The sequence below is a fragment of the Pseudophryne corroboree genome (assembly GCF_028390025.1).
Source record: "Pseudophryne corroboree isolate aPseCor3 chromosome 3 unlocalized genomic scaffold, aPseCor3.hap2 SUPER_3_unloc_20, whole genome shotgun sequence".
Classification (NCBI taxonomy): Eukaryota; Metazoa; Chordata; class Amphibia; order Anura; family Myobatrachidae; genus Pseudophryne; species Pseudophryne corroboree.
Window position 1 is genome coordinate 1,536,468 of NW_026967509.1, and position 14,015 is coordinate 1,550,482.

The following is a 14,015-nucleotide window of genomic DNA, read 5'->3' on the forward strand; positions in this document are numbered from 1 at the left end:
CTGCCGCTACAGCTTTATCATTGGGCTGATTGGCCCTGGGATATGGGCGCTCTTGGTAATGTCAGCATGTGAACCGCTGTATAAGGCCGTATGGTGAGAGTCCCGTGCTGGATGATATAAGCTGCAGTCAGTTGTTCAAGCTGGAGGGGGATTAGCTTCCCGACTCCCATGCAGGGCTTGAGATGGATTGATCGGTAATGTTCAAACAGGGCCGGTATATGGAGTAACCACCTGGACTGGTTTGTGCTGTTGTAGGCACTGATAGTAGCTAGTGGGGGAGGTGAGGGAGGTTAAAGAAGTGATTTAAATGTATTAAAAAGTTGCTTGGAGTTGGTGGCATGAGGAGATGAGAGATTGGAAATATGTTTGTTTGGCAGTGTCCAGGGCCTGATGATAGGAGTGGTAGGTGGTCTTATATCTGAGGATTCTGAGATTTACGCCACTGACATTCTACTTTACGTGACAGTTTTTGTAGGTGTCTTGTTGATTTAGCGTTCCATGGTTGGCATCTAAGCCTATGTAGCCACTTCATCAAGAGTGTGATGGGTAGCTGGAGCCTCTCTAGGGTCCTGTGCAGGTGTGATACAGCAGTGTCAGGTGTGGTAAATGTAGGGATTGGTGAGAGCAGTTGTTGCAGAGAAGTGGAAAGTTGTTGAAAATGTATATTGTTAGTATTTCTGCGGGTTAGAGGAGGCTTGCTAGGTTTTTGTGCCATAGAATTTAGAGTAATAGAAGAGATTGTGAAGGTGATCAGGATGTGATCAGAGAAAGGGAAAGGAGTGTTAATGAATTCAGAAACTGAGCAGAGCCTGGTGAACACAAGATCAAGGCAGTGGCCCTCCTGGTGAGTAGAGGTGTCAGACCATTGGGTGAGGCCAAGAGAGGAGGTTAGAGAGAGGAGTTTGGAGGCATGAACAGATTGTGGACAGTCAAGAGCTATATTGAAATTGCCCATAATGATGGTGGAGATGTCAGAGGATAAGATGTATGGGAGCCAGGCAGAAAATTCTTCTAGAAATTGTTGTTTGGGTTGCCCAGGAGGGCGATAGATAGCTGCAACATGCAGAGAGAGGGGGGGGGGGGGGGGGTAGGGGGAATCCTGATAGAGTGAACTTCAAATTATGTGAATGCGAGTGATGGAACCTGAGGTAGAACAGTGTATGTGAAAGATTGGGACAGTAATATTCCAACCCCACCACCTTTACTATTACCAGGCCTGGGGGGGGGGGGGGGTGAAGTGGAAACCACCGTGTGACAGTGCTGCAGGGGAGGCCGTGTCTGATTGTGTGAGCCAGGTTTCTGTTATAGCCAGCAGATAAAAGTTGTGATATATGAAGAGGTTATGGATGGATGGTAATTTGTTAGAAACAGAGCGTGCATTCCATAAGCCACATTTTAGTGACTTGGAGGGGGATGGGAGACACGTGATATTTATGAGGTTAGATAGATTTCTATGTTGTTTTGAGATAGATGAGTGTGAGAGGGACAGGTGGTTGGGGCCTGTATTTGGTGATATGGCACCAGCTAATAAAAGCAGAAGAGTGAGATAAATATTGGTGGATGTCTGTGAGTGTTTATTCTGGTGGCCAATTGTGGTTGTCAAAGTACTTGCAGAGAAGTAAGTATAAAGCTCATGAGTGGTTAGAAGAGGAGAGTGGAGAATAGAAGCTGTAATGTGAACAGAGGGGTGAGTTTTAGGGTGAGTGGAGAAGGTGTTAAATTTAGTGAGAATTCCATGAATTGAAATAAGAAATAGTAGTTTGATGAACATGCTGTGGTCGTTTGTGAGATAATATTGGGTTAAGTGGTGTAGGAATAAGTTGTTTAAGTAAGTTACCGTTCCTTGATGGTGCTCAATGTTTGTTCAGCTGTTTTTTTTAACTGTTCGGAGACTGCTGGGAATGGGGCATTATACAGTAACAGCGGGGGACTTGTCTGGGTGATGACTGGAGAGGTGACTGCTGGGAATTGGGAATGGGGCATTATACAGTAACACCAGGGGATGTGTCTGGGTGATTACTGGAGAGGTGACTGCTGGGAATGGGACATTATACAGTAACACCGGGGGATGTGTCTGGGTGATGACTGGAGAGTTGACTGCTGGGAATGGGACATTATACAGTAACACGAGGGACGTGTCTGGGTGGTGACTGCTGGGAATGGGACATTATACAGTAACACCGGGGGATGTGTCTGGGTGATGACTGGAGAGGTGACTGCTGGGAATGGGGCATTATACAGTAACACCGGGGGATGTGTTTGGGTGATGACTGGAGAGTTGACTGCCGTGAATGGGTCATTATACAGTAACACCGGGGAAAGTGTCTGAGTGATGACTGGAGAGTAGACTGCCGGGAACGGGACATTATACAGTAACACCATGTGTCTGGGTGATGACTGTATCACTGTTTGTGTCAGGTTCCTATAAGGTGTCAAGATGTCACTGTCTATGTCTCCATGCAGAAGGGGGAGTATATAGAGGAACACAGCGGTCTGTACAAGGACGTGATGATGGAGAATCACCGGCCCCTCACATCACTGGGTAAGAGGAGACTGTCATGTATTGTACAGGGCAGAGCAGGGATGGGGGCCCCTATATACACACATCACCTGATAATCACATATATACACTGTACTCAGTCACTGTGTGTCTCCTACAGATTGGCCCAGTAACAGAGATACCCCAGAGAGATGTCCCCGTCCTCTGTATTCCCAGGACTGTACAGAGGAGAATCACAGGATCCCACAGGAGGATCAGGTAGGTGGGATTTAGGGTATCCCCAATATACCAAAGTGACTGTCACTATATGATCTGTAGAGGAGCTGTGTGTCTTATACACTGATATTATACTGTTTTACCTCTGTTTAATCTAACACTATGCAAATGCCATTGTATTATTTTTTGGGTTATTTAGGAAGAACGTCTGTCTGATATAAAGTCAGAAGATATAGAGGGAGAAGAAGAGACGTATGTGACTGATATGAAGGCAGAAGATATAGAGGGAGAAGAAGAGACGTATGTGACTGATATAAAGGCAGAAGATACAGAGGGAGAAGAAGAGACGTATGTGACTGATATAAAGGCAGAAGATATAGAGGGAGAAGAAGAGACGTATGTGACTGATATAAAGGCAGAAGATATAGAGGGAGAAGAAGAGACGTATGTGACTGATATGAAGGCAGAAGATATAGAGGGAGAAGAAGAGACGTATGTGACTGATATAAAGGCAGAAGATATAGATGGAGAAGAAGAGACGTATATGACTGATATGAAGGCAGAAGATGTAGTGGGAGAAGAAGAGACGTATGTGAGGGGTGATCAGCAGTGTAAGGAGGAGGAGATCCCTACAGATATCAGCACAGGTGAGTAATAAACACTTAATACAGAAGTCACATATTCTCATTGCTCACTCACTACAGCAATCTCTTATCCTACACCCTCCTCCGCCATCAGCCCTGTTCTCAGTTGGGTGTTTCTAACACAAGGCTATCCATGACAAATATCACATGTAGAGAGTTATTACACACAACACTATAATGTTATTAAAAGTAACAAGCAGAAGTTTATTATTAGTGATTATATATAAATGTGTATATATGTATGTATATAATATAATTAGTATTGTTTTTTGTGGAGTGCCTAATTTATGTTAGATGATGCAGGTATGAAATATTTCCTACTATGCAGTAGACCTGAGCTCACCAAATACAATTCGTATAAGATTCAGAAATGAAATGAAATTTGAATCTAGAACTTCAAGTAAAACAGATTAAAAGCTTATCACAAGTACATATCTGTATAATCATAAGACAAGCGTTTTGCACTTGTTGTCACCCTTGCATGGGCGGGCTTGTTCTTAACCACTCCAATTCACTCTAAATCCAAATTGCGTGTCACCCAATGCGTTTCATCAATAGTGACTTCTTCAGGGGTGTTTTCTGTTAAAGGCTTTATCCTCAAATATCAATTGTGTAGACTTGAAATAATTGTGTAACCTTCAGACGGTAATTGTGGACTTGTTCATGATGAACACATTCCTAATTACTTGTGAATAATAGTTCCTGCTCTGTGCAGTTCTGAGGTTATGACTTTAGGGAATGTAATGGTCAGATCCAATATTGCTCAATCTAAGGTCTCCCAGTAGCCTTACTACATACATAAATGTGTCTTGCACTCACTCTATTAACTAACAATAATAAACAGTGGAGTTTTAGTTCATGTATTGCTCAGTGCATTTAAGCCTGCAGCCCCCGACAAGGGACCTCACTATACTGCAGGTCCTACTCTATTGCTCAAAATAATAACCATAAAAACAGCAATCACATTAGTGTTAAACTTTAGGTATGCTCTCAGCGGTGGAACAGTGGCTGAAAGGCTTGAATTGTTTTTTAGAGCACCAGTCTGACGTGCCACCACATCTCACGTGGCACTCCTATTCACCAGATCTGGGACTGTGGTACTGTTTGGCTGGGTCCGGCATTGTTTTGTTGGTGCAGTTCCTGATGCGTTTGGAACGATTGGTGGTTGCTGGGCGCCTTAAATTCCTGTTATCCCGATTTCGCCCACTGTTCTGCCGCTGAGATTCTTGGTGTCCATGCTTCTTCCACTGTAGATGGATACTACTCACTGTCTACGAGGGATCACCAACAAACAAATGCCGCCACCTCCTCCAGGCTATGGCCATGGTCTCGGCCAAAACCAATGGCTCCCCTTTGCCAGTTGCATCATGTGCACGACCCATGGTTCCATCTAAAAAAGAAACAATATCTCAACAAATTTGCATTGTATCAATACCTCAGACATCCACAATGATCATCCAGTAGTTTTAGTGTCACCATCTACACGCATGTGCACGTCCCGTGTCGTTGAACTTTATTTATTTATATCTGTTTTAAAGCCGCGCTCACATCCTCCATGAAAAGCTTCCACCAGGGTGTCATCCAAGGAGCCCCAAACAGTGGTGACCAAATGTAGAGAAGAGTGAAGGAGCACTCACCAGATTTCAAATGCACAGTCACTTTATTGCATACTTGCTAAATCCCGGCCTGACAATAGGGAAGCAGCTTGGGTTATCAGCCTCTGATACACGTGTCCTTTCTAATCCACAAGGTACAGACCAGCTCTCAGATTTCAGCTCCTCACTCTCCAAATTGCTAAGTGGGAACAATAATTCATAATTGTCTTGTCAGCTGAATATGCTGGTCAGCCTGGGGCATGATGCCACCCTCGACTGGTGGTCAGGAAGTAGGACAATAATACCCCATCCATGGTTATCTCCTCTTGGACACAGTCCTCATAGATCCTCCTGCCAGCTGGTTAATAGGTGTCCATCTTCCATATCAGTAAATGGGAAGGTGTAGTTGTGCAATACCCACTGATTGCCACCAAATGTGACGGTCCTAGGTCTATGTATGTGCCAAACTGGCACCCTGGTTGCTTCTCCAAGTCCTACAGATCACACAGGACACACAAGAGCAAAGATACAAATAATACCTCTATTTTCTGCTGCGGGGTACACTGGGCTCCACAAGGAATAACATTGGGGTGTAGAGTAGGATCTTGATCCGAGGCACCAACAGGCTCAAAGCTTTGACATTCTTCCCAAGATGCTCAGCGCCGCCTCCTATATCCCCCCCGCCTCCGTGCACAGGAGCTCAGTTTGTAAGTTGGTGCCTGCAGTGCAGGCAGCTAACAGGTAGGGCTGCTCCAGCAGTCCGGATTATAAGCGTTTATTTGAAGAAAGAAGAACTTTGAAGACCTCAGGGGATGCAGCAGTGTTGAATGTCAGTCAGACATCCCCTGCTGCAGCTCCATCACTCCACCAGCGGCGCTGTATACTCCCATGCCCTGGTTGCCGGGTAACTACAGCAGAGACTCCGGTGTTCTTCTCTAGTCACACACACTCACCGCTGCCCTCCGGGATCGCGTGGCCGCTGGTAGAAGGGGAGGTAAGGGGTCTCTTCGGCCCGCTGTAATCGCTATCCGGCGCGGCCGTGGGAGGGGGGCTGCGCGCGCTGGTGTGGACACTTTTAGGGGCGGGCGCTCCACTAATCACCGGGACACAGGGCACAGGTGGGGGTTTTTCTCCTATAAAAATCCAGTTTTTAACAGTCCACAGTGCCCGGTGGGGATGTCAGCAGGGGGATAAGGCCTAACCTGCAGCCCCTCCCCCAGCCCCAGGGCGCCATTTGGGTAAATGTTCCTGCCCTGGAGCTGCATACAGTGATCGCGCCGAGCAGGAAAAATTGTGGGTCCCGGGGACCCCTCACTTTAAAAAATTGGGGTCTTACGTCACAGTTTCTGGGTCCGATAGCAGTGTATGCTTTTGAGCTCCCCTTATGCCTCTCCACATAGCATTAGACCACCCAACATGGTTGATAGCAGTTATGGCAGTATTGGGAGGCAAGTAGGGGGTTAGGTGCAGGTAGTGCTGTAGGCAGTGTTAGGGGTAGGGAGGCATCAGTACCCAGGATTCGGTGCTTCCTGCTCCCCGTCAACTTTTAAGATCAGCTTCTCCGTGTCCTTCTTGAAGCCCTACCGCTATAACACGAGGTGTGTGCGTATGCTGGGCACTGTCTGAGTATGGGGTTGGTGAGTATGCTGGGCACAGTCTGAGTATGGGGTTGGTGAGTATGCTGGGCACTGTCTGAGTATGGGGTTGGTGAGTATGCTGGGCACTGTTTGAGTATGGGGTTGGTGAGTATGCTGGGCACAGTCTGAGTATGGGGTTGGTGAGTATGCTGGGCACAGTCTGAGTATGGGGTTGGTGAGTATGCTGGGCACAGTCTGAGTATGGGGTTGGTGAGTATGCTGGGTACAGTCTGAGTATGGGGTTGGTGAGTATGCTGGGCACAGTCTGAGTATGGGGTTGGTGAGTATGCTGGGCACTGTTTGAGTATGGGGTTGGTGAGTATGCTGGGCACTGAGTATGGGGTTGGTGAGTATGCTGGGCACTGTGTATGGTGGGATGTATCCTGGGCACTGTGGGTATTGAGTACCCATATACTAGGGTGTATAATGAGCACTGTGTGGGTATGGGTTGTGCGTATGATGGCCACTGTGCAGGTGTGTGGGTATAGAGGGTGCTATGAGCATTGTAAGTGTGTATAATGAGTACTGTGTGGGTATAGAGTGTTCTGAGAGCTGTGGGGGTGTATAATAGGCACTGTGTGGTATAGGGGTGTGCAGATGATGGTCACTATGGGGGTGTGAATACAGAGCACTATGTGGGTATGGGGGTGTTTATAATGGGCACTGTGTGGGTATGTGGGGTAGAATGGGTGCAGTAGAGGTGGAAGGTGGTAGGATAGGTGCAGTAGTGGAAGGAGGTAGGGTAGGTGAAGTGGTAGCAGGGGGTAGGATAGGTGCAGTAGTGGTAGCAGGGGTAAGATAGGTGCAGTAGTGGTAGGGGGTAAGATAGGTGCAGTAGTGGTAGTAGGGGGTAAGATAGGTGCAGTAATGGTAGCAGGGGGTAGGATAGGTGCAGTAGTGGTAGTATGGGGTAGGATAGGTGCAGTAGTGGTAGCAGGGGGTAGGATAGGTGCAGTAGTGGTAGAAGGGGGTAGGATGGGTGCAGTAGTGGTAGCAGGGGGTAGGATAGGTGCAGTAGTGGTAGCAGGGGGCAGGATAGGTGCAGTAGTGGTAGGGGGTAGGATAGGTGCAGTAGTGGTAGGGGGTAGGAAAGGTGCAGTAGTGGTAGCAGGGGGCAGGATAGGTGCAGTAGTGGTAGCAGGGGGCAGGATAGGTGCAGTAGTGGTAGCAGGGGGTAAGATAGGTGCAGTAGTGGTAGCAGGGGGTAGGATAGGTGCAGTAGTGGTAGCAGGGGGTAGGATAGGTGCAGTAGTAGTAGCAGGGGGTAGAATAGGTGCAGTAGTGGTAGGGGGTAGGATAGGTGCAGTATTGGTAGCAGGGGGTAAGATAGGTGCAGTAGTGGTAGCAGGGGGTAGGATAGGTGCAGTAGTGGTAGCAGGGGGTAGGATAGGTGCAGTAGTAGTAGCAGGGGGTAGAATAGGTGCAGTAGTGGTAGGGGGTAGGATAGGTGCAGTAGTGGTAGGAGGTAGGATAGGTGAAATGGTAGCAGGGGGTAGGATAGGTGCAGTAGTGGTAGCAGGGGGTAAGATAGGTGCAGTAGTGGTGGTAGCAGCATGGGTGCAGTAGTGGTAGCAGGGGAAGGACAGGTGCAGTAGTGGTACCAGGGGGTAGGATAGGTGCAGTAGTGGTAGCAGGGGGCAGGATAGGTGCAGTAGTGGTAGCAGGGGGCAGGATAGGTGCAGTAGTGGCAGGGGGTAGGATAGGTGCAGTAGTGGTAGCAGGGGGCAGGATAGGTGCAGTAGTGGTAGCAGGGGGTAGGATAGGTGCAGTAGTGGTAGCAGGGGGTAAGATAGGTGCAGTAGTGGTAGTAGGGGGTAAGATAGGTGCAGTAGTGGTAGCAGGGGGTAGGATAGGTGCAGTAGTGGTAGCAGGGGGTAAGATAGGTGCAGTAGTGGTAGTAGGGGGTAAGATAGGTGCAGTAGTGGTACCAGGGGGTAGGATAGGTGCAGTAGTGGTAGCAGGGGGTAAGATAGGTGCAGTAGTGGTAGCAGGGGGTAGGATAGGTGCAGTAGTGGTAGCAGGGGGTAGGATAGGTGCAGTAGTGGTAGTAGGGGGTAGGATAGGGGCAGTAGTGGTAGCAGGGGGTAGGATAGGTGCAGTAGTGGTAGCAGGGGGTAAGATAGGTGCAGTAGTGGTAGGGGGTAGGATAGGTGCAGTAGTGGTAGCAGGGGGTAAGATAGGTGCAGTAGTGGTAGCAGGGGGTAAGATAGGTGCAGTAGTGGTAGCAGGGGGTAGGATAGGTGCAGTAGTGGTAGGGGGCAGGATGGGTGCAGTAGTGGTAGCAGGGGGTAGGATAGGTGCAGTAGTGGTAGCAGGGGAAGGACAGGTGCAGTAGTGGTACCAGGGGGTAGGATAGGTGCAGTAGTGGTAGCAGGGGGTAAGATAGGTGCAGTAGTGGTAGCAGGGGGTAAGATAGGTGCAGTAGTGGTAGCAGGGGGTAGGATAGGTGCAGTAGTGGTAGCAGGGGGTAGGATAGGTGCAGTAGTGGTAGCAGGGGGTAGGATAGGTGCAGTAGTGGTAGCAGGGGGTAAGATAGGTGCAGTAGTGGTAGCAGGGGGTAGGATAGGTGCAGTAGTGGTAGCAGGGGGTAAGATAGGTGCAGTAGTGGTACCAGGGGGTAGGATAGGTGCAGTAGTGGTACCAGGGGGTAGGATAGGTGCAGTATTGGTAGTAGGGGGTAAGATAGGTGCAGTAGTGGTAGCAGGGGGTAGGATAGGTGCAGTAGTGGTAGGGGGCAGGATAGGTGCAGTAGTGGTAGCAGGGGAAGGACAGGTGCAGTAGTGGTAGCAGGGGGTAGGATAGGTGCAGTAGTGGTAGCAGGGGGTAAGATAGGTGCAGTAGTGGTAGCAGGGGGTAAGATAGGTGCAGTAGTGGTAGTAGGGGGTAAGATAGGTGCAGTAGTGGTAGCAGGGGGTAGGATAGGTGCAGTAGTGGTAGGGGGCAGGATAGGTGCAGTAGTGGTAGCAGGGAAAGGACAGGTGCAGTAGTGGTAGCAGGGGGTAGGATAGGTGCAGTAGTGGTAGCAGGGGGTAAGATAGGTGCAGTAGTGGTAGCAGGGGGTAGGATAGGTGCAGTAGTGGTAGCAGGGGAAGGACAGGTGCAGTAGTGGTAGCAGGGGGTAGGATAGGTGCAGTAGTGGTAGCAGGGGGTAAGATAGGTGCAGTAGTGGTAGCAGGGGGTAGGATAGGTGCAGTAGTGGTAGCAGGGGGTAGGATAGGTGCAGTAGTGGTAGCATGGGGTAGGATAGGTGCAGTAGTGGTAGCAGGGGGTAGGATAGGTGCAGTAGTGGTAGCAGGGGGTAGGATAGGTGCAGTAGTGGTAGCAGGGGGTAGGATAGGTGCAGTAGTGGTAGCAGGGGGTAGGATAGGTGCAGTAGTGGTAGCAGGGGGTAGGATAGGTGCAGTAGTGGTACCAGGGGGTAGGATAGGTGCAGTAGTGGTACCAGGGGGTAGGATAGGTGCAGTATTGGTAGCAGGGGGTAGGATAGGTACAGTAGTGGTAGCAGGGGGCAGGATAGGTACAGTAGTGGTAGCAGGGGGCAGGATAGGTACAGTAGTGGTACCAGGGGGTAAGATAGGTGCAGTAGTGGTGGTAGCAGGATGGGTGCAGTAGTGGTAGTAGCAGGGGGCAGGATGGGTGCAGTAGTGGTAGCAGGGGGTAAGATAGGTGCAGTAGTGGTAGTAGGGGGTAAGATAGGTGCAGTAGTGGTAGCAGGGGGTAGGATAGGTGCAGTAGTGGTAGGGGGCAGGATAGGTGCAGTAGTGGTAGCAGGGGGTAGGATAGGTGCAGTAGTGGTAGCAGGGGGTAGGATAGGTGCAGTAGTGGTAGCAGGGGGTAGGATAGGTGCAGTAGTGGTAGGGGGCAGGATAGGTGCAGTAGTGGTAGCAGGGGGAAGGACAGGTGCAGTAGTGGTAGCAGGGGGTAGGATAGGTGCAGTAGTGGTAGCAGGGGGTAAGATAGGTGCAGTAGTGGTAGCAGGGGGTAGGATAGGTGCAGTAGTGGTAGCAGGGGGTAGGATAGGTGCAGTAGTGGTAGCAGGGGGTAGGATAGGTGCAGTAGTGGTAGCAGGGGGTAAGATAGGTGCAGTAGTGGTAGCAGGGGGTAGGATAGGTGCAGTAGTGGTAGCAGGGGGTAAGATAGGTGCAGTAGTGGTACCAGGGGGTAGGATAGGTGCAGTAGTGGTACCAGGGGGTAGGATAGGTGCAGTATTGGTAGCAGGGGGTAGGATAGGTACAGTAGTGGTAGCAGGGGGTAGGATAGGTACAGTAGTGGTAGCAGGGGGCAGGATAGGTACAGTAGTGGTAGCAGGGGGTAAGATAGGTGCAGTAGTGGTAGCAGGGGGTAGGATAGGTGCAGTAGTGGTAGCAGGGGGTAGGATAGGTGCAGTAGTGGTAGCAGGGGAAGGACAGGTGCAGTAGTGGTAGCAGGGGGTAGGATAGGTGCACTAGTGGTAGCAGGGGGTAAGATAGGTGCAGGATGGGTGCAGTAGTGGTAGCAGGTGGTAAGATAGGTGCAGGATGGGTGCAGTAGTGGTAGCAGGGGGTAGGATAGGTGCAGTAGTGGTAGCAGGGGGTAGGATAGGTGCAGTAGTGGTAGCAGGGGGTAGGATAGGTGCAGTAGTGGTAGCAGGGGGTAGGATAGGTGCAGTAGTGGTAGCAGGGGGTAGGATAGGTGCAGTAGTGGTAGCAGGGGGTAGGATAGGTGCAGTAGTGGTAGCAGGGGGTAGGATAGGTGCAGTAGTGGTAGCAGGGGGTAGGATAGGTGCAGTAGTGGTAGCAGGGGGTAGGATAGGTGCAGTAGTGGTAGCAGGGGGTAAGATAGGTGCAGTAGTGGTAGCAGGGGGTAGGATAGGTGCAGTAGTGGTAGCAGGGGGTAAGATAGGTGCAGTAGTGGTACCAGGGGGTAGGATAGGTACAGTAGTGGTAGCAGGGGGCAGGATAGGTGCAGTAGTGGTAGGGGGTAAGATAGGTGCAGTAGTGGTACCAGGGGGTAGGATAGGTGCAGCAGTGGTAGGGGGTAGGATAGGTGCAGTAGTGGCAGGGGGTAGGATAGGTGCAGTAGTGGTAGTATGGGGTAGGATAGGTGCAGTAGTGGTACCAGGGGGTAGGATAGGTGCAGTATTGGTAGCAGGGGGTAGGATAGGTACAGTAGTGGTAGCAGGGGGTAGGATAGGTGCAGGATGGGTGCAGTAGTGGTAGCAGGGGGTAAGATAGGTGCAGTAGTGGTGGTAGCAGGATGGGTGCAGTAGTAGTAGTAGCAGGGGGCAGGATGGGTGCAGTAGTGGTAGTAGCAGGGGGTAGGATAGGTGCAGTAGTGGTGGTAGCAGGATGGGTGCAGTGGTGGCAGGGGGTAGGATAGGTGCAGTAGTGGTAGCAGGGGGTAGGATAGGTGCAGTAGTGGTAGGGGGTAGGATAGGTGCAGTAGTGGTAGTAGGGGGTAGGATAGGTGCAGTAGTGGTAGCAGGGGGCAGGATGGGTGCAGTAATGGTAGGGGGTAGGATAGGTGCAGTAGTGGTAGCAGGGGGTAGGATAGGTGCAGTAGTGGTAGCAGGGGGTAAGATAGGTGCAGCAGTGGTAGGGGGCAGGATGGGTGCAGTAGTGGTAGGGGGTAGGATAGGTGCAGTAGTGGTAGCAGGGGGTAAGATAGGTGCAGCAGTGGTAGGGGGCAGGATGGGTGCAGTAGTGGTAGTAGCAGGGGGTAGGATAGGGGCAGTAATGGTAGCAGGGGGTAAGATAGGTGCAGCAGTGGTAGGGGGCAGGATGGGTGCAGTAATGGTAGCAGGGGGCAGGATAGGTGCAGTAGTGGTAGGGGGTAGGATAGGTGCAGTAGTGGTAGCAGGGGGTAGGATAGGTGCAGTAGTGGTAGCAGGGGGTAGGATAGGTGAGGCAGTGGTAGGGGGCAGGATGGGTGCAGTAGTGGTAGTAGCAGGGGACAGGATGGGTGCAGTAGTGGTAGTATGGGGTAGGATAGGTGCAGTAGTGGTAGCAGGGGGTAGAACAGATGCAGTAGTGGTAGCAGGGGGTAGGATAGGTGCAGTAGTGGTAGCAGGGGGCAGGATGGGTGCAGTAATGGTAGCAGGGGGCAGGATGGGTGCAGTAGTGGTAGTAGCAGGGGGCAGGATAGGTGCAGTAATGGTAGCAGGGGGTAAGATAGGTGCAGCAGTGGTAGGGGGTAGGATAGGTGCAGTAGTGGTAGCAGGGGGTAGGATAGGTGCAGTAGTGGTAGCAGGGGGTAAGATAGGTGCAGTAGTGGTAGGGGGTAGGATAGGTGCAGTAGTGGTAGCAGGGGTAAGATAGGTGCAGTAGTGGTAGGAGGTATGATAGGTGCAGTAGTGGTAGCAGGGGGTAGGATAGGTGCAGTAGTGGTAGCAGGGGGTAAGATAGGTGCAGTAGTGGTAGGGGGTAGGATAGGTGCAGTAGTGGTAGGGGGTAGGATAGGTGCAGTAGTGGTAGCAGGCGGTAGGATAGGTGCAGTAGTGGTAGCAGGGGGTAAGATAGGTGCAGTAGTGGTAGGGGGTAGGATAGGTGCAGTAGTGGTAGCAGGGGTAAGATAGGTGCAGTAGTGGTAGGGGGTAGGATAGGTGCAGTAGTGGTAGCAGGGGTAAGATAGGTGCAGTAGTGGTAGGGGGTAGGATAGGTGCAGTAGTGGTAGGGGGTAGGATAGGTGCAGTAGTGTTAGCAGGGGGTAGGATAGGTGCAGTAGTGGTAGCAGGGGGCAGGATGGGTGCAGTAGTGGTAGCAGGGGGTAGGATAGGTGCAGTAGTGGTAGCAGGGGGTAGGATAGGTGTAGTAGTGGTAGCAGGGGGCAGGATGGGTGCAGTAGTGGTAGCAGGGGAAGGACAGGTGCAGTAGTGGTAGCAGGGGGTAGGATAGGTGCAGTAGTGGTAGCAGGGGGTAAGATAGGTGCAGTAGTGGTAGCAGGGGGTAGGATAGGTGCAGTAGTGGTAGCAGGGGGTAGGATAGGTGCAGTAGTGGTAGCATGGGGTAGGATAGGTGCAGTAGTGGTAGCAGGGGGTAGGATAGGTGCAGTAGTGGTAGGGGGTAGGATAGGTGCAGTAGTGGTAGCAGGGGGTAGGATAGGTGTAGTAGTGGTAGCAGGGGGTAGGATAGGTGCAGTAGTGGTAGCAGGGAGTAAGATAGGTGCAGTAGTGGTAGGAGGTATGATAGGTGCAGTAGTGGTAGCAGGGGGTAGGATAGGGGCAGTAGTGGTAGAAGGGGGCAGGATGGGTGCAGTAGTGGTAAGGGGTAGGATGGGTGCAGTAGTGGTAAGGGGTAGGATAGGTGCAGTAGTGGTAGGGGGTAGGATAGGTGCAGTAGTGGTGGTAGCAGGATGGGTGCAGTAGTGGTAGTAGGGGGTAGGATAGGGGCAGTAGTGGTAGCAGGGGGTAGGATAGGTGCAGTAGTGGTATGGGGTAGGATAGGTG

General features: G+C 51.0%; 1 protein-coding gene across 2 annotated transcripts in view; it reads left to right on the forward strand.

Moving 5' to 3' along the window:
• The first annotated feature begins 2,421 nt into the window (after positions 1 to 2,421).
• The window catches only part of LOC134983672 (zinc finger protein 665-like), a 50,273-nt gene continuing 38,679 nt past the window's right edge, over positions 2,422 to 14,015 (forward strand). For both annotated transcript variants that reach the window (XM_063949336.1, XM_063949337.1), the window contains exons 1-3: positions 2,422 to 2,542; positions 2,661 to 2,758; positions 2,916 to 3,363. In XM_063949336.1, the coding sequence (XP_063805406.1) occupies positions 2,458 to 2,542; positions 2,661 to 2,758; positions 2,916 to 3,363 (631 nt within the window). In that variant the 5' untranslated portion in view covers positions 2,422 to 2,457. The remainder of the gene's footprint in view (positions 2,543 to 2,660; positions 2,759 to 2,915; positions 3,364 to 14,015) is intronic.